Source organism: Nanorana parkeri, unplaced genomic scaffold (assembly GCF_000935625.1).
Source record: "Nanorana parkeri isolate BGI_ZX_2015 unplaced genomic scaffold, ASM93562v1 scaffold1868, whole genome shotgun sequence".
Classification (NCBI taxonomy): Eukaryota; Metazoa; Chordata; class Amphibia; order Anura; family Dicroglossidae; genus Nanorana; species Nanorana parkeri.
The window spans coordinates 68,228-94,480 of record NW_017308136.1 but is presented as its reverse complement, the minus strand read 5'-3'; the positions used below and the strand labels follow the sequence as shown (position 1 = coordinate 94,480).

The 26,253-nt window shown below is 40.5% G+C and overlaps 1 protein-coding gene across 1 annotated transcript in view; it reads left to right on the top strand.

The window, feature by feature from the left end:
• The window catches only part of LOC108799976 (protocadherin-10-like), an 89,591-nt gene that overhangs the window by 55,159 nt on the left and 8,179 nt on the right, over positions 1-26,253 (top strand). The window contains exons 2-3 of the mRNA XM_018571929.1: positions 7,225-7,283; positions 14,649-14,731. Of these exons, the coding sequence (XP_018427431.1) occupies positions 7,225-7,283; positions 14,649-14,731 (142 nt within the window). The remainder of the gene's footprint in view (positions 1-7,224; positions 7,284-14,648; positions 14,732-26,253) is intronic.

Sequence of the window (26,253 nt, the reverse complement as noted above, 5' to 3'; positions counted from 1 at the left end):
ACTCCATGAAAGAAATACTTGCATTCATTTATAAATGCATTATTTGCAGTAAAAGGGCAATTTAGAACACCATGTTACAGCTTTACAGTTGACGTCTCATTTAGAAGGAAAAGCAAGAAGCTTACAGCAATAGTGTGGTGGGTACACTGAGCTGGCTTTCAGCAGAATTGGTAAATGATGATTATATATTACTATGGTAAAAGAGGAATATTATCAAAAGCTGAATAATTTAAGTACTACTAATTATTTAAATCACCTAATGCAAAGAAATCAATTTTAATTGTACTAGTCATGCTGCAGAATGTTTTACCCATTTGCAGAAATGTATTACATATAATAATTGATTCTTTCAGGCTACATGGCAGTTGCCAACCATAGTAATATACAGTATGCCGTGGGTTAATGTACCATTGCTGTAAACCTAAAATTCATTTACTTTTAAATGGTAGTTTATCAAAGATACATGGCATTTGGTGTGTCTGTGGCACTGTCCTAATAGGAAAGTATATGATTTGTCTGGCCTATTACATCACAGGTGGCATTAAAGCCTATCTCTATTGGATCTTGTGCACTTACGGATTTTTGATACAGGCAGTCCCTGAGTTACAAACATCCGACTTACATAAGACCCCTACTTACAAACGGAGGATATTACTGTACAGCAGGGGGTCGCAGGCTGCAGCCAAAGTGTACCGCGCAGCATTTCAGTAGTTGCAATGCTACCATGCTCGTGTCGACAAGATGTGACTGCCTTTTTGGGTCTGGTTTGTAGTATTCTATGTACATTACAGGAAGTTGGCTCTTGTTAGACATGCAGACAAGCGGTGGCCGCCTCTTCTTCCAGGTCACTGTGTGGTTTTTACTGCTGTCTGTATCCTCATTAGAAAGATTTAGGGGTCTATTCACGAAGCTGCCGAAGGATCTGGCCTTAGCTATTCACAATAGCCCGTACAGCTCCCGATCATGGCCGAGCGGCTCAGTCGAGCCGAACGCATATGCATCGGCTCGGCTGAGCCATGCTGAAAGTCGAAGCTGGCCAAGCGGCCAGCCAGTAGCTGGCCGACAGCTTGCTTCTGACAGCTGGGCTGAGCCAGCCGTAATCTTACGGCTGGCTCTGGCCACTTTCAGAGAGATCAGCGTCCCTGGTTACCTGCTAACCAGGGACACTGATCTCCAAACAGCTAACTCTCCCTGGCGCCCCGGGAGTCTCCTGCTCCCAGCCGCCACCAAGGAGAGAAGCACTGCTGTGTCTTTTTTTTTCTTTATGCTGAAACGAGCGATGTCAGAATACAGAAAAAAAAAAATTCCCATTGAAAAGCATTGGGACATTACTATTGGCTATTTCAATTTGCAATAGCCAATAGTAAACCCGCCCTCTGCTGCAGTTCCCCATCAGGTCCATCAGCAGAGGGCGGGTACAATGCTAGTTTACTATTGGCTATTGCAAATTGAAATAGCCAATAGTAATGTCCCAATGCTTTTCAATGGGAAATTTTCTTTTTTTTTTTATTCTGACATCACTCGTGTCAGCGTAAAGAAAAAAAAAGACACATCACTGTTTCTCTCCTGGGCGGCCGGGAGCGGGAGGCTCCCAGAGCGCCCGGGAGAGTTTTTTTTTTTTTACAGCAGCAGAGCCGCCGGACAATAGGAAACTATTGGGCGGAGCTAGCTGTCACTGCTAGCTCCGCACAATCGTTTTCTATTTACTTTTTTCACTCTTTTTCTGTTCTGCTCGGTCCCTCTGAGGGAGGCTCAGCGGCATTCGGCTATTCACTCACTGTTGTTCGGCATCTTTAAGAATAGCCCGAACAGCAGTGAGTAGCCTGCCGGAGGTTCGGCTCAGCCGATCCAGATGTTGGATCGGCTGAGTCGAACTCCTTCTGCACTTCGGGTCGGCCGAACATGCTGAGCATGTTCGGCCGACCCGAAGCCACGCGAAGCAAGCCGATGTACGGCTGAAATCAGCCGTACCAGCCTGAAGTGAATAGCCGAACAGTGTTCGGCTCACTTCACTTCAGATCGGTCATTCACTTGGCTGCCCTCGGCAGCTTAGTGAATAGACCCCTTAATCTGACTTCCTGTCCATTAGACAACAGGAAGTGAAAGAAAATCTACCCTTACGAAGGGAAATTCACTCCTGTAAGAGTTATAATGGGAAAAAGGTGTCTCCACTGAAGCTTTATCACCAATACTTGTTTCCACAACAACCCAAAGTTTCAAAATCCAATTGTCACAGGGACAGAAAGTGAGGGGAAATCTTCTGAACAGGAGCACACACAGCAAAACAAATGTTACAGGGAGCTATCCTAAACTAAAATCCTAAACTAAAAAAATTATTTGGGGCTGGTGTTACACTTAAAAAATTTACCTGTTCCAACTTACATACAAATTCAACTTAAAGTGACATTAAACCCTCAGATTTTTTAACATAAACCAATACTGTAATGTGTGCCTTACTGTAATCCATGGTAGTTTCCCTTCTCTTTGCTGCTCTTCCTTTTAAATCCTCATGTCTTCTCATGCTTGGGGAGAACTTCCCTTTGCAGCTCAGGGCCTCTTCCTGTAGTGCTGGCTCAGGTTACAAACCTATACACAGACACCATATATCCATTCCTGAGACAAGACAGTCTGCTGCAAAACAGAAGTTCTGCCCAGCATGAGAACAGATACAGATTTAAAAGGAAGAGCATCAAAGAGAAGGGAAACAACCATGGATTACAGTAAGGCACACATTACAGTATTGTTTTATGTTAAAAAATCTGAGGGTTTAATGTCACTTTAAGAACAAACTTTTCTTGTCACTTTCTTTATGATTCATATTCTATGACCTCATGGCCTCACACTCTTTGTTAGATATTGTTGATTAGGTGGTTATCATAACTATATATATAGGACCTGTGTATGTGTACAAAAGAAATACTGGTGAAATCACCTTAAGCTAACTACAGTAATCTTTCATACACAGTGCAACTCACAGTAGCCTAGGGAAAGAAGCAACGCATGTAGAAATATTGAAGGACTATTTTTATATTAAACTCCACTAATTTTCAGTGGCATACTGTGAATATTACATAAAGTGTATCTAAATCCCAAACTTTTATTTCAGATTTGGATATAATGATGGGTGGTAAAACCCCTGTAAGGTTTTTATTGCTGTCGGTGCATTTGTTAGGGAACTACACCCTCTCGATTTGCCCAGGTGACCATTGCCACTGGCACTGAAAGTGAGGAAGAAACCAACAGAAAAGGGTTAGAACCCATTAGGTTTTTATTGCATCCTGTGTTCCTGTTAGGTGTATTCATCTTCTATATTTGTCCTGTTGACTGCTGTCACCAGAACTAAAAGGTGAGGGAAAAATCCAGAATTTAAAGTTGTCACCAGAACAGAAATAGAGCAGAAATCTTCCAATGGGGACACAATAAGAGGCGATTTCCCTTACTTTGGAGCTATTTTCTCTCACCTCCTGTTTATAGAGAAGAAAATGAAGGGAAATCTCCCCAATGGGGCACAGATAGAAAAAAAAAAACTGATGGAGCTTTACCACTACACTTCCCTACACCATCCAAAAATGTAAAGAAATGTTTTGACTTTGGTCATACTTTAAATTGTAGTAACTTGAGAGGACTTTACCACTGTAGAGGGCATTGGTATTTCTCTGTGATTCTGACAATTTCTTGAATTTCTGTTTAGCAAGAGATAAACTGTTAAAATATTGGGAAGAACCAGTGGACGCATATGCGCCCGAACCACAACACAATTTGAACAAAGCTTCTGCCTTTTCTATAAGATAAAGATAACACAACTGAATGTTATCTCGTTTTGCAATACCTATTTGAGCAAATGCCAGGAGGTTTCAGTTTTGAAAATATACTTCTCCTTCCCTGTGGGCCAGTTTTTTTCCACATCTCTAGTTAAATACACAAGGAGTTATTTGAGGAAAAAAGAGAAATAAGAGTGGCAGTCATTGTATACATACACTGAGGCATCCCAGCAACACTTTATATGTACATGCTCATGTTTATCTTTACTAATAGGAACTGAGACTTACAGTTCCACCACCATCACCACAATGGAGAACTACAAGTACCAGCATGAAAGAATGACATTGCAATGTGAACTTTGTAGTTCCAGACTGAGGCTGGATATAAACCTCAGGGCACCGGTGCAAGAAACCTGATGAGCGGGTGATTGAGAACACAGGGGAGTTTTTTTTTATGGTGTCCCTTAATGCAATTTATGAGTAATTGATCCAATGTACAGTCGCGGAAATGCAGCAAAACGAGCAATGCCATTGCAGTGCCATTCATTTCTAATGGCCCCCCAAATGCGACTGGCAAGACGCACGTTTTTGCTCCAAATTTCTGTGTGTGAAAATGCACAGAAACATGGAAGCAAGAAACACGGAACACGTGCAGCGCAAACTACTACATGATCTTATTTGCTGTGTTTGTTGCGCGTATATGAACCCATTGAAACCAATGGGGACTTGCGACAAGCGCAGGGAACAAATGTGTGCGAACGCGATTCATGTTTGCACTACCCCGAGGTGTAAATGCGGGCTAAGGAGTTTGCAGAGTAGATAGAAGAATATGATTCAGGCACTGTATGCTCAAGGGGTTGAGAAGCTAGTGAAGCTCACAGAGAGAAAGCTTACAGAGAGCACACACACAGTCGGCTGAAATCAGCCGTACCAGCCTGAAGTGAATAGCCGAACAGTGTTCGGCTCACTTCACTTCTGATCGGTCATGCCCTCGGCAGCATTGTGAATAGACCCCATAGAGACACACATGTACACATAGACACACACATAGACGCACACACACATAACTGCAGCTTGGGAGTAGTAGGAAGTGTGGGGACAGGTGAGAGTGGGTGTGTGACGTGCCACAGAGAGGGGACACAGCAGGATTGACAGCTCCGGCCACAGTGTGGACTGATTGCCCCCAGCAGCCAATTAAATTAGGTCATCAGAGAGAACAGGGGGTGGGGCTGACATTATAGCAGCCGAAGCCTGGAGCCCCATCCACACTATATGTGATGTGGTGTGTCTGCAGTACTGGTGCTAAGATTTTTGGTGTTGTGTTCTGGGTGATTAGGGTGTGCCCAGGCACACCTGGCACACCCCGTGCGCATGCCTATGACTGTACCTAATTTTCAAGGGTGGTTCAAGGCCTTGGCTTAGAATCCTTGCTAATGTCTTTTCTATTGATCATGTAATCTGCTCTTTAAATTTTGTAGTCACTTCACTTTTTTTCATGTTTTTAGCCTTTTAAAGTATACTTTGTTTCAGAGACGTATATTAAATTGGAATAAAACTTTATTATGATAGGGACAGATAGAGTACATTATGAAAGGGACAGGTTGTGATTTAGTTTGAGTCTGTGAGCTAGGAGCTGTGATCTAGGAGCAAAGCACATCAAAGGACTTCTGCGGATTTATTCTTTGATATAAATACACCTGTGTTTGAAGATGTCTGCAGATGTCTTAGCAGCCACCAGGCAGTAAATTTGAATTGGCAAAAGGTTAGGTTCCCTGTACAGCTCTAAGTGGACAGAAGCAGAAAGGAAAAAATAAATAGGTTATATTTGGAAACTTGATTTACCAGTGTATATTAGGAGTGTGGTAAAGTGCAGCCCTTTTTGATCAGGCTGCATTTTAAGTATATTGCAGAGAACAGGCCCTGAAAGTAAAAACGGAGATGTTTTTCATGGCAACCAATCAAATTGCATTTTTTATCTTTTGCTAACTAAACAATATGAGAAAAAACAATGAGACAAAACTATTGTTTTGTCTCACTGATTGGCTGCTTTGTGAAACAGCTCCTTTTCATTTCCCACCATTACACTTTTAGATATATTAAAATGGTTAAAGTAACAAATGTTTCCTCTGTATTTTGCATTTCACATTTCAATCTATCCTGACAAGCTTGCTGAAGGTTTACATCCATGTGCGGTGGTAATAGGAATCTTTGTCAGGTATTTTTTTGTGTCCCTGTTGGGGGATTCCTCTTACTTCCTATGAGGTCAATTGGATGGAGCAGTGGGGAAACCACCTCAGGAACATAAACTGCAATGAAAACTGCTAGGGCACAGCACCTAAAAACAAAAGAAGAAAATGGTATAAGGGAATGTTATCAGAAAATTCTTTATTAAGACACATGAGGTGAATATGAAAATGCAAAACTGATTAGTTATAGTACCTATGCTTTCCATCTACATTAACATGTTACATTACTGGAGATAAGCAGTGCAGGGATACTGTGTCCAACCGACCTTAAATTATTTTTTCCCCGAATACCTCTTTAGCACTTATATCAGCCAAAATGGAACAGGTTGTTATGAACCTGTTCCAGTAGAAGTCATCTTATGCCTTCAGTAGAAGTTATCATCAAAGATAAAACACTCCTCTACCAATGGTAGTCTAACTACATAGTATAGGGAGCCTCAACTGTTCACCAAGGGGCAAAACTATAAAACCTCCGCCCAGTCATACGCTGGGCAAATCCTGACCACATGGAATCACCACCAATAGATGGAGCTGAGAAGCATAGGAATTCCTATGCTCCTCGGCTCCATGTAATGTCGGGAATGATGTGCAAACTGCATTTTTTCAGAGTCTGGCTGGGCAGACATTTTATAAATCATCCACATAATGTACAGTATGTGTAATGCTACAGACAACTGTAAGAGTCTTCAGAGATACTACATGGTCATAGTCTGTGGTAATGCTATAGGTATGGCTGGAGAACACATTGTGACCTCTGGGAACATGTTACAGCAAACTGCTAGAGATCACTGCTCTTTTAAAAATCAACGCTCCCAACCCCACTACAGACTACTGATGTTCAAAGGCAACACAAGTAACATGGGGTCACATGTGACCCCAGGGCTGCAGGTTGAGCACCAGAGCCATAGATCCATTACCTGACTGCTATAATTCGTTATGCATCTTCTTATTATGTTTTATACAGTCCTTTCCTGAAACAGAGATTTTCATTATAACCAAGCCACCTGCAAATCATCTCCATTTAAATGTAATTAAGGATGAGTGTATGCAAATTGGTCTCATGCAGCGATATGCTAAAAATCTTGCCAGTTGGGGGTCAGTAGGAGACTGAAGCTGGGAAAACACTATTCTAAGCAAAATTCAAAGAACAGTCTCTGGGGAAGAACACATAGGTTACGTGTATGATTTCATTGTTCTCTCCTGCTTTGTTTTTATAGATAAAGCTTCCCAATACTGACTGGTCACCTCAGAAGACACAGAAACCGGGCCTCAAAAGGTATATTTATTCAGCTCTATTGTCATTTGCTTTTTAATAAAAGACAATGCATTCTCTGGCAATGTATGAATAATGCATAATAATTACATGTGGAATGGTATGATTAGTAATGAGTGTACTATGAAATGTTTTTTCACTGTGCAAAGGTTGTTAAAATACGTGAGAGAAGAACAGGGCTGAATTCGGCAATCCTCATTCACGCAAACTAAAAAATAAAGAGCTTCATGAAATGTGACATGGCTACTTTCTTATTTGATCTAATACTTAAGCAGTCATTAATAAAGTGATTGCCAAAAATGTTATTTGGAGGAGAGCTTCTCCCGTTAATGATATGTGCTAGGAGGTTTAAAGTATATCTAAAGTCAAAATGCTTTTCTCTTTCATTTTGGAGTAGGGAATGGATAAACTGTCAGTTTTTTTTGTCCCATTCAAGAGGGTTTTCTTCATTTCCTGTCCTGTAAACACAACAGGAAGTAAGAAGATACAACTCTAAAGTGAGATACATTCTCTCTTAGAAAGTTGTCACTGGAACGAGTGCCCCATTGGAAAATTTCTACTCTGTTCCAATTCTGGTGGTTCAAAATTTGGGATTTTCCCTCACCTTTAGTCCTGCTAACAGCCATCAACAGGACAAAGCATGAAACAAACTGACAGGAGTTCTAACCCTTCTGTACTCTATCCAAAACAGAAAAAAAGTTTTGCATTTAGTTATACTTTAAGTCACATAATGGTGTGAAGAAGATGGTGGGCAAAGGTGGATGCTATGCTTCATTCTTTTAAAGCAGAACTATAGACAATGTGAGAGATTAGTAGCAAATGACAAGGGTACAATTCAAACATTGCAACCTTTTCAGTTCAGGTTGAGTGCAGGAACATACCACAGTGTCAGTTGTTTTCTTACCCATGATATATATATATTAGTAAAAAAAATCTCCCCTCCCAGGGTACATTGAACACGGCCCAGAACTTTCTGTTCCCTGGCTAACTGTTCCAGATGTTTATTGGCTAGTGCAGCCATTCAGCCGTGTGTGGAGCATTCTCCTCCTGGATTCAGCAGCACAGTCTTCTACCCTGACAGCCCACCTTTTTAAAACCTGTGATTTCTAACCCAGGTACAAAACCTCTAATTACCTGGTGGCCAGGAAGACCACTCTCTCTCTCCCCCGCCACAGACCAGAACCATAGAAATAAAAGTCTATTTACCTGCCTGTCTTCCACTGTACCCTTTCACTGTAAAAAATGCCACAATCTGGGTGCAACATGCACCCTGTCCAGGACTACCCCTTATCTATTTATGTACTCAATAAAAAAACACAAATTAGTTTATTAGTTTCTAAATAGAACCACATTTACTATTATATCAGGTTCTTATAATCCTCTGTAGTGCAGAGCACAGACGGGGAAAGAAAGCGGCAGTACTGTAAGCCAATCAAACTCTGCTCTTGTGCACAATGGTGTCAATATAACATAAAGGGGCTGTAGTTAGCAGAAGGGAGCAGCAGATGACCTTGTCAGTGAGCTGTTACTATTCCATTATCCAGTCACAGGCACAGACTGGTTTATGAACAAGCTATACTGCTTTGACTAGTAGAAAAGAAATGTGGTCATGGATCTATCTGGCTGTGTTGTACTGGTAGAGGTAAGTAAATTAAATGAGCTAACATCCTCTGGCAAATAAATCACTAAGGGCCCATTTACACCCAAAACTTTGCCAGCGTTACATTTAACTGGAAATGCAAAAAATAGGGCAAGCTCTATTTTTTGCGTTTTCAGTGGAACGCAACACTGGCAAAGTTTTGCCAGGCGTTCGATCGCACTGCGGGGCGTGGAAGCGGTGCCATTGAATACAATGCACTGCCACGCCCTCTCGCGCCCCAAAACGCGGGAGAAGTTCCACAGTGATCGTGGTGCGTTCCAGCAGCTACAGCTCTGGAACGCACACGATTTCGGTGTGAACAAGGCCTAAGTATTTCAAAATGTATTTATTCACTTGCTTATAGTTCTGCTTTAATGGTAAATGCTTTGTTGTATTTTTATAGAATGAAAACTGCTGCTTGCCTAGCATCTCTTCAAAAGTAACATTTAATGGTTTTGTGTGAATATTGTATATATATTTTGGGCAGGTAAATATTGCATGAATATTTTTTCGGTATTTAACACATGCAGCCAGCTGGTGGTGCACTTAAAGCAATTCTGGTGAGCAGGGGCATATTGGCCTCATAGCAAAACTTGGCCAATAGTGTAGTTTGAGATGAAGTGGGCAAAGGATTAAATACCCTGTCTGCTTTTTACTGCTATCATGGGCCCCCCTCAATTCCTGCCCTGCTAACAACATTTTATGAGACAGTAAAAGAGGGGAACTCTCAAACAACAAACACAGACAGAAATAAAAATTATTTTCTATAGTAAAGTAGGGAAAACTAAAGCAGTGTTAGATTTAAGTTATCTCTGTGTTCCCGTTACAGATGTCCCCTTACTTCCTGTTGTCAGCAAAACAGGAAGTGAAGGGATATCTTTCTAATGGAGCACCAGAAAGCAGTAGAAACCAGACAGGAGTTTTAATCCTTTCTCACTTTATCCACTGTTTTTTATGCTTTAACATAAAGTATGCTTAAATAAAGGACAGGTTACAGAAGAGCTGTCAATATAGTCAGTACACTTTTTGGGGATTACAATTCCATTTATGCAAGATAATATAGTTTCCACTATATTACCTTACAGCTGTGGCTCTCATACACATAATCCGGACTGTCCTTTATCTTCCTCTCCTCATCCCCTTGTCCATTCACAGAATGGCTTTTTTTTTTTTTTTTTATATATATGTTACACAGAGATGAATGAGCAAGGGAAATGAGCATGTGAATGAGCAAGGGGAGAGATGGAGCAGATGAACAACAGCTTGGCTTCTGTGTATTAAAGCTGCAGAAAATACTATTCTATCCAGCATAGATTCAATTGTAAATATAAAGAAAGGACAGTGAATTTTAAGTTCTGTGATAGTTTGACTGACAACTACTCTGCCATGCAACACTGTACCCTAATGAATTTTAGATCATTTTTGAGACAGATATAACTTTCTTTTGGGTGTATTTAATAACCACTTTGTTTTTATTTTTTACTATATAAAGGACAAAAAAGACTAAACATTTTGAAACAAAAGTTTCCCTTACTATCTAGTAGAAAACATATCACATAACTATGACATGACAGTATAAACACCCCCCAAATGACCCCTTTTTGGAAAGTAAACAATCCAAAGGTATTTTAATTGCACCCCCATTATTGGTGGACACTGGCCCTTTTGCCCCTCCTCCTTTGATCGCAGACTTCCTCCATTTCTCCACAGCAGCCAGGTGGATTTAATTGATGAATTAATTAAATAAATCCTTCCTCTGCCCTTCCTGTGTTGTGAGAGGAAGGGGAGGGATTACCTATGTAAACAATATGTTGTTTATATTGGTGATCACAGAGATTGGTCATCTCTGCTGTCCAATAGAACAAAAAGAATGTAAAGGTATGTCCAACTACCCTAGTAGGGGCATTGTCTGGTTGTTCCATTATGGCAAGTGGCTAAAGTGTATTTCCACTTTAGCAGCCACATTGGTATAACAATAATTTTTTTACCATAATTAACCCTGTCTGTACTGTGCTGGCAGATTACATTATCAGTTGAAAACAATATCTACTATTGTCCTAATAAAGGGCTATATATCTCAAAGCTTGGGTTCTGCAGTGTTCCCCTCAATTTTTGCTTTAGCTTGCAGTCTGCCCAAAGGACCACCGAAAAGAGACAACTGGAAAAATATTAACTTTTTTAAATATATTTTTATATATGCTGTTTGAATAGGAACACATAACAAACATAAAGCGTTTTATCAAATTTGACTGCAAACGTGGAAAAACAGTGTAAACTGTGGCTTGTTTTACAGAATTACACACCTCAAATTAATTTTTTGCTTGGGAGATACTCTGGGAATTATTTAGCCTCAGGAAGACGGTAAAGCTGGCCATACACTGATCAAATTTCATCTGTTGCTTGCTGTATAGACCAAAATTCGATCAGTGGGTGCAGGCCCGTCTTTAACGCAGGGCAAAAGGGGCAGTTGCCCTGGGCCCAGTCATTGTTGTGGGGCCCAAAGCAGCTGCCCCTTGAGCCTGCACTGCTCACTTCCTACCTGGAGATGCGGGATGTCAGTGTCCCGTCTCTTCTCACCCTCACCCTCCCCTTGCAGAGAGGCAGCAGAGATCAGAAGATCAGGACCTTTTTTGAATCAGCCCCTGTCTGCCTAGCAACTGATGATGCTGATGGGCGAGCTGTCATAATTACGTACACCGGCCCGCCCATCATCAGTTGCTAGGCAGAGCAGACAAAAGTCCTGATCTACCGATCTGCTGCCTGTCTGCAAGTAACAGCAGGGGTTAAATGCAGGAGAACCGATCATATCTGCCTAGAACAACTGATCGGTCTGAAATATCACTTCTATCAGACTTTGTGAATGCCGCAGATGGGGGTGATTCACAAACAGTAACTGCAGGAGTGTTACAATCAGCGAGCACCGCAGATATATTTTTTATATATCTGCAGCGCTGGCTGATTGTCACACTCCTTAAGTTACTGGGCCAATCATTTAAAAAATATATAAAATGAATTAATTGATTTGGGATGTTGGGGTGGAGAGAGAAACTGCATGGCAGTTAGCGGGCTTGGCTTGGCCCCCCGCCCAAGAAAATGTTTGCCCAGGGTCCAATCAATATCAAAGACGGCCCTGAGTGTGTGGCCCAGCACCACCTGGCTGCACAAAAGTTGACTGGAAAGTCGAAGAAGCTGGGCAAAAAAACAGTGACTGCAACTAAACAACTGCAGTCACCACATTGCAGTAGGACATTCTGACAGATGGCACCGTGTTATCTAGCAAGGGATATTCCTACATGCATGTTGTTTAGCATGGGTGGGGGAAATGAGTGATCTCCTAGTTGGCTGAATGAGAATAATCTAAATGTGTATGGCGAGCTTTAGGCATACAGGGTTATAATTAGGGAGCTGGCCAGAATGACCAGAAGCTCAGAAGGCAAGAAATCTTCTCACAGATGAGGCGAAGAAAGGGTGATTTGTGACTAGCAGCAGCATGAACCCAAAGAATCTTTTGGGCATCTGACAGTCAACTCTTATAGAATGGAGACTTCAGAGGATCAGGGTTAATTATACAATACTAGATCTATGTTATGTTTGCTTGCACACTAATTGTCTGTCTTTATTGCCTCAACAACCTGCCTAGTGGGGCCCCCTCCCACTCTCGGGCCCCATAGCAGCTGCCTGAGCTGCTATGGCTGTGGTTATGCCACTGCCACTGAGTCACAATTTGAAAAAAAAGCTCAGTTCATTAAACTAGTAAACATTACAAAACTAGTAACCATTATAACATTAAACAAAATAAAATTAACCAAAAAGCTGTGGAGTATTTCCACTCCCTCCCATCCTTTATTGCAGTTTACAGGGGCAGTGCTAGTAGCAGAAGTTACAGCACAGCTGTTATGCACAGAGGATGTTGGAGAAAGTTCAGTAAGTCTTAATGAGAAAGGCCTACTACTTGCTAAGACCTCATGCTTGCTAAACACTCTTTTCTGTTCCTACAGTTCCCTCTTTGTGGATTGTTCTCATTTCCCTATAACCCTATATGCCTATCCTATATTCCCTACATACCTATCCATAAATAAAGTAAAGCTCAGTAATGCAAGAGGTGAAGCTTAAAATGACCTTTCCAGAATACTGTAAAAACTTAAATATTGGACAATAGAACAAAATTTCATAACCACTTATGGTATGAAAATTATGCATCTGTCCTGCTGTTCTTGATAAATGTTGCATTCAAATTTGATTGATGACCACTTTAACTACTTGTCCAAAATTGGAATCTTTCACAAAAGGCTGTCAGAAAAACTTTACATTTTAACTGTTAAAGCTCAACTTCTGCCAAGTTTTTGTTTTGTACTGGATAGTGCAAGAAGGGTTTGAACCACTGTCTGAGTCTCTATTGGAGAAATTTCCAGATTATTTAAAGGGTGCTAGACAGAAAAATAAATGAGGGGATGTCTCCTTCACAGGACACACAGAGTAATAAAACATATTTTAGTGGAGTAGGAAAGGGGTGGGAACCTCAATAATATTTTTTTGTTGTCTGTGCCCCTTTCTGCAAGATTTCTTCTCTCTTCCTGTCCAGGTGATTGGACACAATAAAAGAATGGCAGAAGTTCAAGCCCTTCCCGATCCCTGTTTAAAGCTCATTCTATTAACTTTAAAAATCCACAATTTCCAGTCCTGGAAACAAGTGCATCCATTGTATATTAAATATGCCCAAGTTTAAACACATCAGATGCATAACTGAAGCAAATGGGGGTGTGGCTGTTCCTGTGTCCATGTGATTGGATCATGAAACTGGACATTGAGATTGTCTTCCTCTCCATTATGCCTTTGCTTTCAAGAGAGTTTGTGGAGGCTTACAATTTAATAAAAAACTTTGTAGATGCAAAATTTTGACATAATCATGCTATATCCATGATGATGTCCCTTCCTCTTAGGACCTGGTTCACACCACAGTGCACTGCCCTAAAGATTGTGTACTGAAGCGTATTGTGGTACATTGCATTAGCCAGCCCATTAAAAATGAATGGGCTATAATGTACCTCATGAACATTTAGTGCATGCTGCAGTTTCTGCAGTGCAGCGAATCACAATGCTTACATTGTGGGTTGCAGAGCAGGTGTGTAAAATTACTTTGTAAAATTAATGCCACCACAATGCACCAACGCATGTACGGTGTGTATTCGGAGCTGCAGTAACTAGCATGTTTTACTGCAGTTTACTGCAACATGCTGTTCTGAAAGAGCCCTGTAACTTGGTGAAAGTTCACTTCTTTAAATGTATTTTAAAGGTAAGCTGTTATAGAAAGAATGCATGGAGTCATTCAGAGTATCTGAAGAGAGGGAGGGGGATGAGTCACTCCTCTGAATCATTTAGCTGTGTAATCTAATCTTCATCTATTTAGTTTAGTAAAACAAAACTTTTTTTTTACCTAAGCAGTTAATAGTAGCCTGGTAACCTTGTGAAAAAAGTGACCAGTGTGCCATCTGCTGGCTGCAAATAAACATGAAATCTTTATATGCAATATTTCATATTTGTCTAAAAAAATTACACATCATATATTTTTATGATACATAAAATACCTATGCCACTCTAAATTTTATTTAATGAAAATAACTTTTAATATGAAAGAAAAATATTTACAATACAATATTATCAATATGAAATATATTAATGTACAATTGGAGACAGAATATAAAATATCTTTTTTTGTTCTTGATCTCCAGTTCACAGAGTCTTGAAGATCTTGGAACTCGAAAAGGTGTGAAAAAAGATCATGACAGACTACGTACACTAGTTTCCCCAACTGGTCTGTATACATACATTGCCCCTCCCCAGTGGTCTTAAACCAGTTCAGACAATTTCCCATCCCTCTGTGTATGTCCCACCTCTAAAAGTCTGGAATGGTCATGTGATTGGTCACTGGCAGCCCAAGCTGTATTGATGCATTGTTAACTACAGGAAGGATGAGATTGTTCCTGAAATATTACACATTACCTGTGAGTGCATATGTCCAGCAAAATACCCAGGGGTCAACAGGGAGTCATTCTCAAATCTTACATCCAGATCACCAAATTATCATTAAAAGAAATCCCTGATGAGAGAAATATGTAAGCTGCAATTGCTGACCTCCTTCTGTAAAGGCCTTGTTGTCATGCTGATCAAATGACTTCAGTAGTTTCTGAGTATCTGACCCAGAACAGGCATGCACCAAGTGAAGCTAATTAGAGTTTAGCTTTAAATATAGAAACATGTATTGTGTTCAATGAGAAGGATTAACAATGTCTACAGTGTGTGTGGGTTAAGGTTCAGCTCCACCCATAACTGTTTTGTTTTGAATAGAGCTGGTAACGGTTACAATTTCTGTCAGGTTCTTTTTGCTATGTAAAGGTATATTGATGTCCTCAAAGGCAGCATTTCTTGACCTTTTTTTAGCAGTGTCACCTTTTAAAAGTATGCAAAATATTGAGGCACCCCAGTCTAAAATGTAAACATTGTAAATGTAAAAACCAAAATGTGGTTTCCCCCAAAATCTATAACAAATCTTTATCCTAGATAGGGTCTGGTATGGGTTTTAAGGGGGGGACCCTACACAAAAAACAACTCTTCACATCTGAGTCCCCATTTTATATCAGCAAAGCCCTTTCAGATCCACCCCCCCCCCTTTCACGTCAGAGTACCCGCTTCACGTCAGGAGCCCTCCTTTTACATGAGGAGCCCCCCCCCTTAACATCAGAGTCCTATCTTTTAATCTTCCCCACAGACAACTTGGCAGAGGGCAGGACATGGGACAGGTCTGGACAGCGGTGGACTCCTGCCCTCTTCGGAATGCTCATGGGGATCCTGAATGTAACCCCGTAGATTAGCTTTATGCATTTCCACAGTGCTGATGGCTGGCTTGCCAGCACCAAGGAAATGCATGACACTGAAACATTTGAGGGCACCCATGACAAAGCCAGAAGGCACACTAGTGTGCCACAGCACCCTGGTTGAGAAAGGCTGCTCCAAGGTGACTTTTAGCAACCATACTAATACCAATGGTGACTGATGCCTTTGTATGAATTGGAAAGGAGAATACATTTAGAGAGGGTTAACACCCAACCATATCAGATATGTTCCATTGCTGTGTTGCGTTTCCAATCATTTCCTGGTGACCAGTGGTCTCCCCATCTGGGTCAGACAGCAATAAAACGTTGGAGGGGTTCCTCTGTTTCCCTGCTTTAGCCAAAACTTTTGGCTATACAGTACATACACTTTAACTTTTTTACATTCTATCCAAACCTAAACAACTAACATTTGTTTGCGTTAGGCTTTAAAGTTCCCATGCCTGTACAGAACTGTAGCTAGTTCCTACTCTCTACCAGACATTTGAAACTGAAACTACATTGTCATTTATTGGAACTCACTAGGTGTGCGTGGAGGGGCAGCAAGGTGAATGTGGAAATATAATTCCCTCTCTCCAGGCCTCTGTTCTGCCAGTCAACAAATTTAAATAGAATAAAAAAAAAAGAATCCCTTAATTGTCAGTAATTAACTCTATATAATCATACATAGAGCCCCATGTAATCAATCCTCTTATTTTTTTGTATGACTGCCTGGATTGCCAGATGTAAATAATAAGTTGTGCTGTTGGTAAAACACATGGATGAACATATTCAGCAGGTTCCATCCACAATTGGAAAATAGGGTTTGGATGGACTCGCTAAATGCTGTAGTGTTAAACCTGGTTCTATTGCTGTGACATCTGCATATGAGTTCCTGGGTGTGCATAACTGCCGTGGCCATTATATAGGGTCCCAATCTCCTTGTTTTTCTTATTATATTTTATATTATAGAGAATGCAAAAGGGGAATGCTGGAAGATGCAGAAGTGGGTGGAAACATCAAATGTTCTAAGGTGGAAAGACACAGTGTCCGGAATTATGGCAGGGAAATCTTACTATTGGAGTACCAAATACATATAGAAATCCAGCCTAACAGATTTCACCTATAACTGAAATTTCATTTTTGGATGTTAATAAATATAAGGATATTGGATGCATTCTCACAGAAATCTCTCAGATGAACCAGTTTTGGAGGGACTAGGTGACTAAAGGCTCAGCTCCAGCTTTAGAAAAATAAATTTCTAGTAGAGTGGCAAATAGAATGTCTGACAATCTTTTATGACTATGCCTTCCTGTCTTGGTAACAGTTGCCCCCTTCATTTCTTGTACGGGCATCACAGGCACAGCAAGTGGGGGAACATTTCCCCAGTGGGGTCACAGGTAGAAATAAAAACTTGACAGAAAAATGTTACCTCTTCCCCAACTCTATCCAAAGCTGAAACACACACGCACACACACGCACACACACACACACACACACACACACACACATACATATATATGTATATATTGTATATATTATATTGGCTGGAATTTGGCTTTAAATAAGCAAGCCTGGTGACAGGTGCCTAGTTAGTACCTTCCAAAATTCTTAAATTGCTTTGTGGCAGCATAGGGAGCTCTCTGATCCTTGGTGATATATAGAGGACTTAATGGCTGCTCAGACCCTTTCACAACTCCGTGGCTAGTGTATGTAACTGCTAGTTGGGCACATTGTTATACTGTTGCCTTTATTTTACTTGACAGGTTCACTTTTAATACTTTAAAAAAATATTCTCAAAATCTATTATTTGTGGTGAGTGGACTAAAAATTGTGCTTCATCCCTGATTCATACATTTACAAGTTGAGGCAATCAGGTTTGCATTCCCATCCATTTGTATTTGATTATTCTCCTTTTCCTATTATAATCAGTAGTTAGAGATGAGTGAGCAGCTATTCATTATACCTTTTCAGTGATAACAAAGGGGACCAAAAAATACTGTAGGATTTGTGCCAGGCTTGTGCTAAAATAGCATGCCACCCACATTTTATAGCATGACCAAAATTTGCTAAGCAGAGCAGTGTTCGGGTCAACTGTTGTCGTATACGATTATTAAGATATGTAGTACTAACTGTTTCTTTTTAAACAAAGAACAACACATGGCATAGGCATATTAAAGCCCCCTATAGCTCCTGTATGCATTTCCTTGAAGCCCAATTGTACCTTCATTATTTATTATTGGACTGGAGCCAGGCTGCACTTTTTTTTTTACACTGCTAAGTACTGTAGCAAAGGGTTAAATACCCTCTTACTACCTGAGTGGTGCTGATGGTTGGAGCAGTGTGCGTTGCATATCGGACTGCTGAAGAGCTTTGTGTGAAAGAGCCATGGTCGGACTTTCCTGTCTGCTACCAGAGCATACTATTTTAACCCTTAATGCACCAGTAAGCAGTGTAAAAAAGTAAAGGAGTCCCATATTTGCTACTGTATATGCAGCCTGGCTTACTTTACAGTAATAAAAAATGAGGGTTCATTTGGGCTTTATAGTGGCTCAAGGGAAGGATGAGGGGACATTGCTGCAGGTATGAAGTGCACTTCATATATCCAGCAGTATTCGTGTTCCCCTGACAGAGTCTCTTTAAATCTCTTTTTCATAAGAACAGTTTGCAATCCATTTAGTGTCATTTTATTTTCTTCCGCCCATCCGCTAATCCATTTCCAACCAGAAACTAACAGAAATACTTGATGATGCCAAGTATAGGGATCATGTGACTTCCTTTCTTTCTGCCATGTGAAAGTGCAGGTGATTGGCCTTGCATTCTCACATGCAGGTGGGGAGAGATTGCAATTTAAGAGAGCGAAATCTAAGGTTTAGACCAGCCGTGCCACTCCAGCTGTGGTGAAACTACAAATCCCATGAGGCATTGCAAGACTCTAACAGCCACAGGAATGTTTGCCAGAGGCAGAGGCATGATTGGATTCATAGTTTCACTACAGCTGGCATGCTGAGTTTGCCTACGCCTAATTTAGATTGAATCAACAGCCTGTCTCCTGATTTCTGAGAGCTCCCTCTACTGACAGTTGGGAGCCGCTTCTTTTGAAGCATAACAGGATGTGCTCAGATCTTTTCAACTTAGGTACTGTGTCCCATTTAGTTTTCTGTGCAGCATGTAGACAGTGACAGCTGAAGGATTTGCACTGAGGTGCAGTTGTCATTTAAAGACACACACCACTGACCAGTTAAAAGGTGTTCAGTGAGGTCTACAGGAAATGTTTACTAAAACTAGCCACTCTGGCATCTGCCACAGTTTCTGGTCCAAGTCTGGGAGGCCTTAATAGACAATGATTCCTAGTAATGTAATATCTTGGTTGAATGTGAAGCACAGGTTCCTAAATCATTCCTTGGCTTCTTTTATGTCTTGGGTACTCCAACAAGATCCTCATATAATTTTTCCCAACAGGGATTGTGGTTACAGCAGTGGTATAGACCCAGGAGATCAGGTGCATATAACGGAAAATTGTATACTTACCTATCGGTCATTTTCCTTCTTTCCTGACTCCAATACATGGCAGCATACTGTGTATAGCTCCGCCCCCGCCCAATAACAGGACTGGTTATAGTATAAATTAAACACGCCTCCCAAGGCAGGCAATCTCGTAGCAATACTCAATGCGAAAGCCATGGGAGGGTCCAGTATGCTGCCATGTATTGGAGTCAGGAAAGGAAAATGACCGGTAGGTAAGTATACAATTTTCTGTTTTCCTGACTCCAACCATGGCAGCATACGAATGGGACATAGCACGCCAAAAACCAGGGAGAGTAATGCTAAGATATTTATTTATTTAACTTGCACAGCTGTTAAACACATTCCAACCAAACTCCACCCTTGTCAAGACTGCTGGAAAGACCCTGTAACGGGACAGGAACCTGTCATACATGGAGGCCACTGCCTTCCAGAGTAATTCTGGAGGCACCACCAATGTGAGAGAACCCCAAGAGACCATATCCTGCACCCCGAACTCTGAGGATTCGGGGGGAGGCTTCTCTTTAAAGGCGCATTTACCTATTTAAACAAAGGAAACTTCACAACAGGAGAGGCAAGCCGTAAGAAACCAGCAAGGTGAGGGTAAAAATCAAACATATCCTTTAGAAATAGCATACCCAGCTTGGAAAAAAGGAGAATGCCGGCCTTGGGATGTATAATTTATAGTATAACCAGCCCTGTGAATGGGCGGGGGGCGGAGCTATACCCATCAGTATGCTGCCATGTTTGGTGTCAGGAAAATGTAATATTATGGTCACAAAATGGAAACTGAACTATCTTTTTTTGTGTGCATTGACCCTTTATATAAAAATGCAAATTGCCATATGTTCTTCAGGTAACAAATCACATAACAAAATGCAACCTGGGTGTCAAGTTACCCTTTACAAAATGTTTTCCATCCATTATTCCATATTAGGTGTGAGTAAAAAAAAAAAACCTCTCTATGACTTAAAAAGTCTGTTAAATGCAATCAAAATATATTTAATCTGTCATTCAATATAGGCTTCATTTTATTGTATTGAGCATGCATGAAAACCCATGAACACAACTTTATTTTCTAAACCTGATGTCAAACTGTTTTCCTTTAGCTGCTGGAAAACAAATGAGCTTTTCAGCCCCTACCAACTAAATGAAAATATCAAAAATCAATGACAGCTGTTGAATGCAAAGAACACTGGTTCAGCCTGTTGTTTTGTGTACTGCAACAAAAACATTGTGGGAAGCAAGATAATATTTATCTAGTTGCTTGAATTGGATTAAAAAAAATGTTTTTATCCAAGCACTTGTTTTAAAAAAAAATTGATTTATGGCTATGTGTAGTTTTTGGTAAATTATTAAAGCACAAAAAAATGCTAATTTGCCAAGGCTTTGAGGGCTTGTTTACACCATGTTCCCAGACCAAAAAAGCATCCCAGTGCATCCCTATGGGATTTCTGGGCTCTGTTCACACCAGCGCAGTCCATTCTGATTCAGACAAAAAAAAATACTGCTTGTCTCATTTTCTCTGGAATGCACTGGAACGCATGGAAACGCATAAAAAAATGCATACTAATGCAAACAAACGCACTGGACTGCACCTGTAAGCCCTTTTTAAGCTAATAAAATTGAGGTAAAAAGCGGCAACAATGTGTCTAAACACAATGCACTGCGCTACAGATCTGGTCCATATCTGGTTAGAGAAATGGTGTGAATCTGGCCTCAAGTAAAGAGCACCTACAAAAATGTCACCACATGGAGTAAGTATTTCCTTACAGGTTCCTGTGTTAGAACATACAGGTGAAACTTGAATAATTCGAATATCGTGCAAAAGTTCATTTATTTCACTAATGCAACTTAAAAGGTGAAACTAATATATGAGATAGACTCATTACATGCAAAGCAAGATAGTTCAAGCCGTGATTTGTCATAATTGTGATGATTATGGCTTATAGGTCAGCAGTCTTTCCCATGATTGTGATTCCTACTGAACCAGACTGAGAGACCATTTAAAGGCTCAGGAACCCTTTGCAGGTGTTATGGCTTAATTAGCTGATTAGAGTGGGGCACTTTGAGCCTAGAATATTGCACCTTTTCACAATATTCTAATTTTCTGAGATTGTGGATTTGGGGTTTTCATGAACTGTAAGCCATAATCATCACAATTATGACAAATCACGCCTTGAACTATCTTGCTTTGCATCTAATGAGTCTATATCATATATTAGTTTCACCTTTTAAGTTGCATTAGTGAAATAAATGAACTTTTGCACGATATTCTAATTATTCGAGTTTCACCTGTATCTTGCAATAGGCAGAGATAGCAGAGGCTTTTTAGCTATTGTAGAGCTACAAATTCCAGGATGCATTGCCAAGGAAAGGCTAATAATGCATCCCTGGGATTATAGTCTACATAGCTGGAGATGCAACAGTGGCCTAAGTCTGAACTAGACTTTCCATGCACAGGCAAAACTCTCATTTACAATTCATTGTGGAAAGATTGCAACATCAATGAATCCAGCAAATAGAGACAGACAAGGCAGGATTTATCTTGAAACAAACATTCAAATGTATTATCTGAGACAATATCATAAAAAAGAAAAAAGGAGGGCTTGGACTTTTAAGGTACTTCAAGGATCACACAAAACATATTTCGTTTTTATATAAAGTATAACAATTTTTATTTATAAATATATTTAAAATGCATATCTATTACCACCAATTAAAACTATTTTGATACTGGCTAATTTTTCATGGCTGTATCCTCTACAGTATCCTAATTGTTTTATTAGAACCCTTACCTGTGCTTTTTGTCCCTGGTAAATTTAGGGCCTAGCTTTGTCCTGCTGATTGGCATTTTTACACTGCTGTGCCTCCTAATTTTTGTGGTATAACTTCTACTTGTGCTCTTTGTCTCTAGTCAATTTGGAACTAAAATTGCTATTTACAATTGTTCTTCTGCTGGCCAATTTTAAATTACTGTGTCATCTGTAGTCTCTTAATTGTTCCAGTAAAATGCCTACCTGTGCTCTTTGTCTCTGGTACATTTAAGCCCAAAATTGCTGTGTAATGCTGTTATCAGCAGTCTCTTCATTCTTGTAATAAAACCATAAAACCCCTACCTGTACTCCTTGTCTGTAGTACATTGCTAGGGCAATTCTCCCTTATTAAAATATTCTGTAAAAAAAATGGCATGGGGTACCCCTTAAAATTATACCCATAATCCAGGCTTGGAACCTGGGAGGCCAGCAAGTGTGCCCCCCCCCCGACTCCCCCTTCCTGTACCAGACCAAGCCACATGCCTTTCAACTAGTGATGCACCGATACCAGTATTTCAGTGACGAGGGAGCATGGAGCCGACTTCCCGGCCAATCAGGAAGCTGGGCTGCATGTAATGACCCGCTGCCCGCCTTCCTGATACCGGAAGTATCGGGCTAGGCATCGGAGCATTTGGGAGAGTACTCGCCTAATACTTGGCATTGGCACTGATACCGATACTTGTATCGGTGCATCCCTACTTTCAACATTGGGAGGTGAGTACCTTCTTAGGGAATCAGAAGTGGGGAATAGGCTCTTGTTGCTCAACATTGGGACAAGGATGTCTTGCAAGGCTTTTGAACCTCCCTTTCAAGGTACTTCCCCCAAGGTTGAAAGGCATGTGACTGGTCAGGTACAAGAATGTGGGGGTGCACACACTGCCCTCCTTTTCTTTGCCACCCGGGCTGCATACCTGGATAGAGGTCTGGGTGGAATTATAAGAGGAGCCCCACACTATTTTTGTTAGTTTAGAGTTTTTGTAATGATTACAGCAAAACTGCAATCAATCAGATTGGGGTTCAACTGTATGTAAGTAAAACTAATTTTAAAATTAAAAAAAATCAATTCCACAGCCAAGGAATGAGCTGCCAGGGTATGCTGTTGCTGAGAACATCTGTGAAATCATGGTTATCCATAACACCATATGCGGCTTTGGGCATTCCCAAAATGTTTAAATGATTTGTGTTTTTTAGTGTTACCCTTGAAGCCGCCCCTGCAGTATTTTTAAACTTTTTTTGGCATTGGTACATGTTCCCCATGCTTTCTTTTTGACAATAAAGAGCCTATTAGCCTTGAACATGGCTAGAATGTATTATCAAGATTTGCCTCCTATAGATTTTAATGGGGTTCGGCACCAAGATCGAGGTTTTCAGACTTTACGGTAGGGTTCACTGAATCTCCCACAAACCAAGCCCAGAAAGATTCACTCATTACTAGTCTTATGGCATCTTGTTAAAAATATCCTGTACTATATGCTGAAAACAGGAGATATAGACAGAACTTGCGGATACAGCAAAGATAATGTGAGAACTGTTTAATGCTCTCATATGCTATAAAAAAAAAAATTGACATTCCCTGCTTTCACAGTGTGATTGGCTGACCAAAAAACATTGCCTTTACCTAAGGTGCCAATTTATTTCTCCTTAGTATCAAGCAGTATGTTGTCAGAGTTTAGGTAAACCTTTCAGAATTGGATTGCTACAAAAACTTGTAAGCTCAGTCTTTAATGACAATAGATCACAAAGCATGATACTGTTTGATCTCTGAATGAACAATGTAATGCAATCTCCTCTAAATTATAATTTGTATACACTTTAAAATAATGTTTTTTTTTCCTTTTTGCAATCTCAGACTAATTTTGGAATATAAACTTGAAAAGATCTGATAGTTAATCAGACCTATTTACTGTAACCTATACAATGCCATCCAGTCCAGCTGTAGCCCATCTGATTGGTAGTTGTATGGAGGTGCAGCAACATATACTATACATGTAAAAGTTTTTTTTTATTTGCCAGTGTATACTTTACTTGCATTCCAAATTGTACAATTTTCCTATGTTTTGTCACATAGAAATGTGACTTTGAATGATCCCTCCATTGCTGCAAGGGATCTGCTTTACACTTCATTTGTCTGCTCTTGTTGGTTAGCTTCATCATTGCCAGATCTGTGTTCAGCATGCACAAACGTAGTGTGCTTCTGGGTTTTCAGACAACAGAAGGTTACATTTTCCTTTTTAAGCGTTCTATCTCTAAAGCAAGTAACTTATATGAAACAAAACCTGCTTTGTGAAATGAAATAGGGGACATACATTGGCAAACTTACTGGAGGTCATGATATCTAATATTATGAAAACAGAGGAGATGCCTAAAGATTTGGAAATTTCTTAAACCTACTTTTAATTTTTTCTGTTTTTTTTTTTTTAATTACTTTCTCGTTCAATAAGGAGCACAGGATTCAGAGACAATTGGGTTATACTGCCACCTACGACACTGACCAATTAAAAAACAGTCACCAGCAGGTATAACCCATCCCACTCCTACTCCCACTCTTTAGTTTAATTATTTTTTTGCAGGAAAATATTTTTTCTTAGCTACCATTTCCCTACGTTGCTACTTAAACTTGTCTCTGTGTACAGCTATCCAGATTGGTGAATCCTCAGTAATAGCTTTGGGGTATTGTTTTCTCTGACTGGCCCTGCATTACAACTTACATTAGCCATGATGCTAATCTGTCAAACCAGCGCCTTAAAATGGGATCCTGTTTTCTTCCATGTGGAACGTTTTAATCTCATGCCAACAGCCATAGGCTACTCTGTTGAAGGTTATTAGATGTCACCCGTTTTATTGTCCATATGAGTCTCCTGCGAAACAGGCATGCAAAAAAAGTTAACTGTGCAAATACTTCAGAGGACAATATTTCCCCGTGGAGCTGCTTTAGATATCCTCATCAAGAATGCCACTGGGGGTAAGAGTATTATTCTGCCACAGCAGAAGAAGCCTAGACCTCAGGCAGGGAAGACTCATCCCCATCTGAGACCGAAAAGAGTTCCTTTCCTTACTCACGGGCTTCACTCTCCAAAGCCAGACCCAAGCAAGTCCAACACCGGTTCGGACTAAACTTTGCTTGTTCAGGAATCAGGCATTCGTGTGAATGCCAAACATTTACCTTATTCGGTGGGAGCCAAACATTATATACCGTATAATAGTGATATTACTAGATCTATTATATGATTAATTGCTTGATCTGTTATATGATTAATTGTTAGTGGTTGATAAGGAAAGTCCATCCATTTAAGCAAAGGGGCATTGGATGAGTCACTGCTCGCTAAAACACTGCCTCTTAGCAACCAATGATGCTAACAGTGTGCTAGGCCTGATGGGGAACTGTGACAAGCTAGTTCCCCATCAAGTCCTCTTCCCTTGTGACTGACAGCAGGCTGTGGGCAGATTCCATATCCCAAAAGTCTCCCTCCTTCATTCACCCCAGCAAATATTCTATGGAACTAATCTTCACCTTACACTTAGTTCTGGATCAACAGTTGGCCCTGAGTACCAGCAGGAGCCAGATATTAGCACTTGTGACTTGGTTTCAGAGACCTCTAGCTTCCCATTCTTTGATTTAGACCTTTCTTCAGGATGCCTCTCGTGTAGCTTACTTTATTCATTGCTCCTGTCTCTTTGTGGGATCTCAATTTGGCTTTAAAAAAAAACACAGTTTACACCTATCAGGGATTTTTCTCTTTCCACTCTTAATCACACAGTTGTCTTGCCAACATCACCTCTGTGAGGCCTATTTCTAACTTGGTGGCCATGTCTCTACACAAGGACAAGGTGTTGTTGAGGCCCAAGAGCCTCCTTCCTTCCCAGGGTGGTTTAACCCTTTTACCTCAACCAAGACATTGTTATTCCATACCAATCTCCAGCTCCAGTGCATTAGAATGAGATTTCCCTCCACTGTCTGGATGCAGTACATGTTGTATATGTTTATCTTGCAGAAACTCGTTCCATTAGAAAAACTAAATCTGTCTTGATCAGTTCTGATGGACCCCATAAAAAAAGGAACCTACTTATCATTTTACCTGTTGTTTACCTGTTGTTCTGTGTGGTGGCTCACACAGAACAACCTCCAA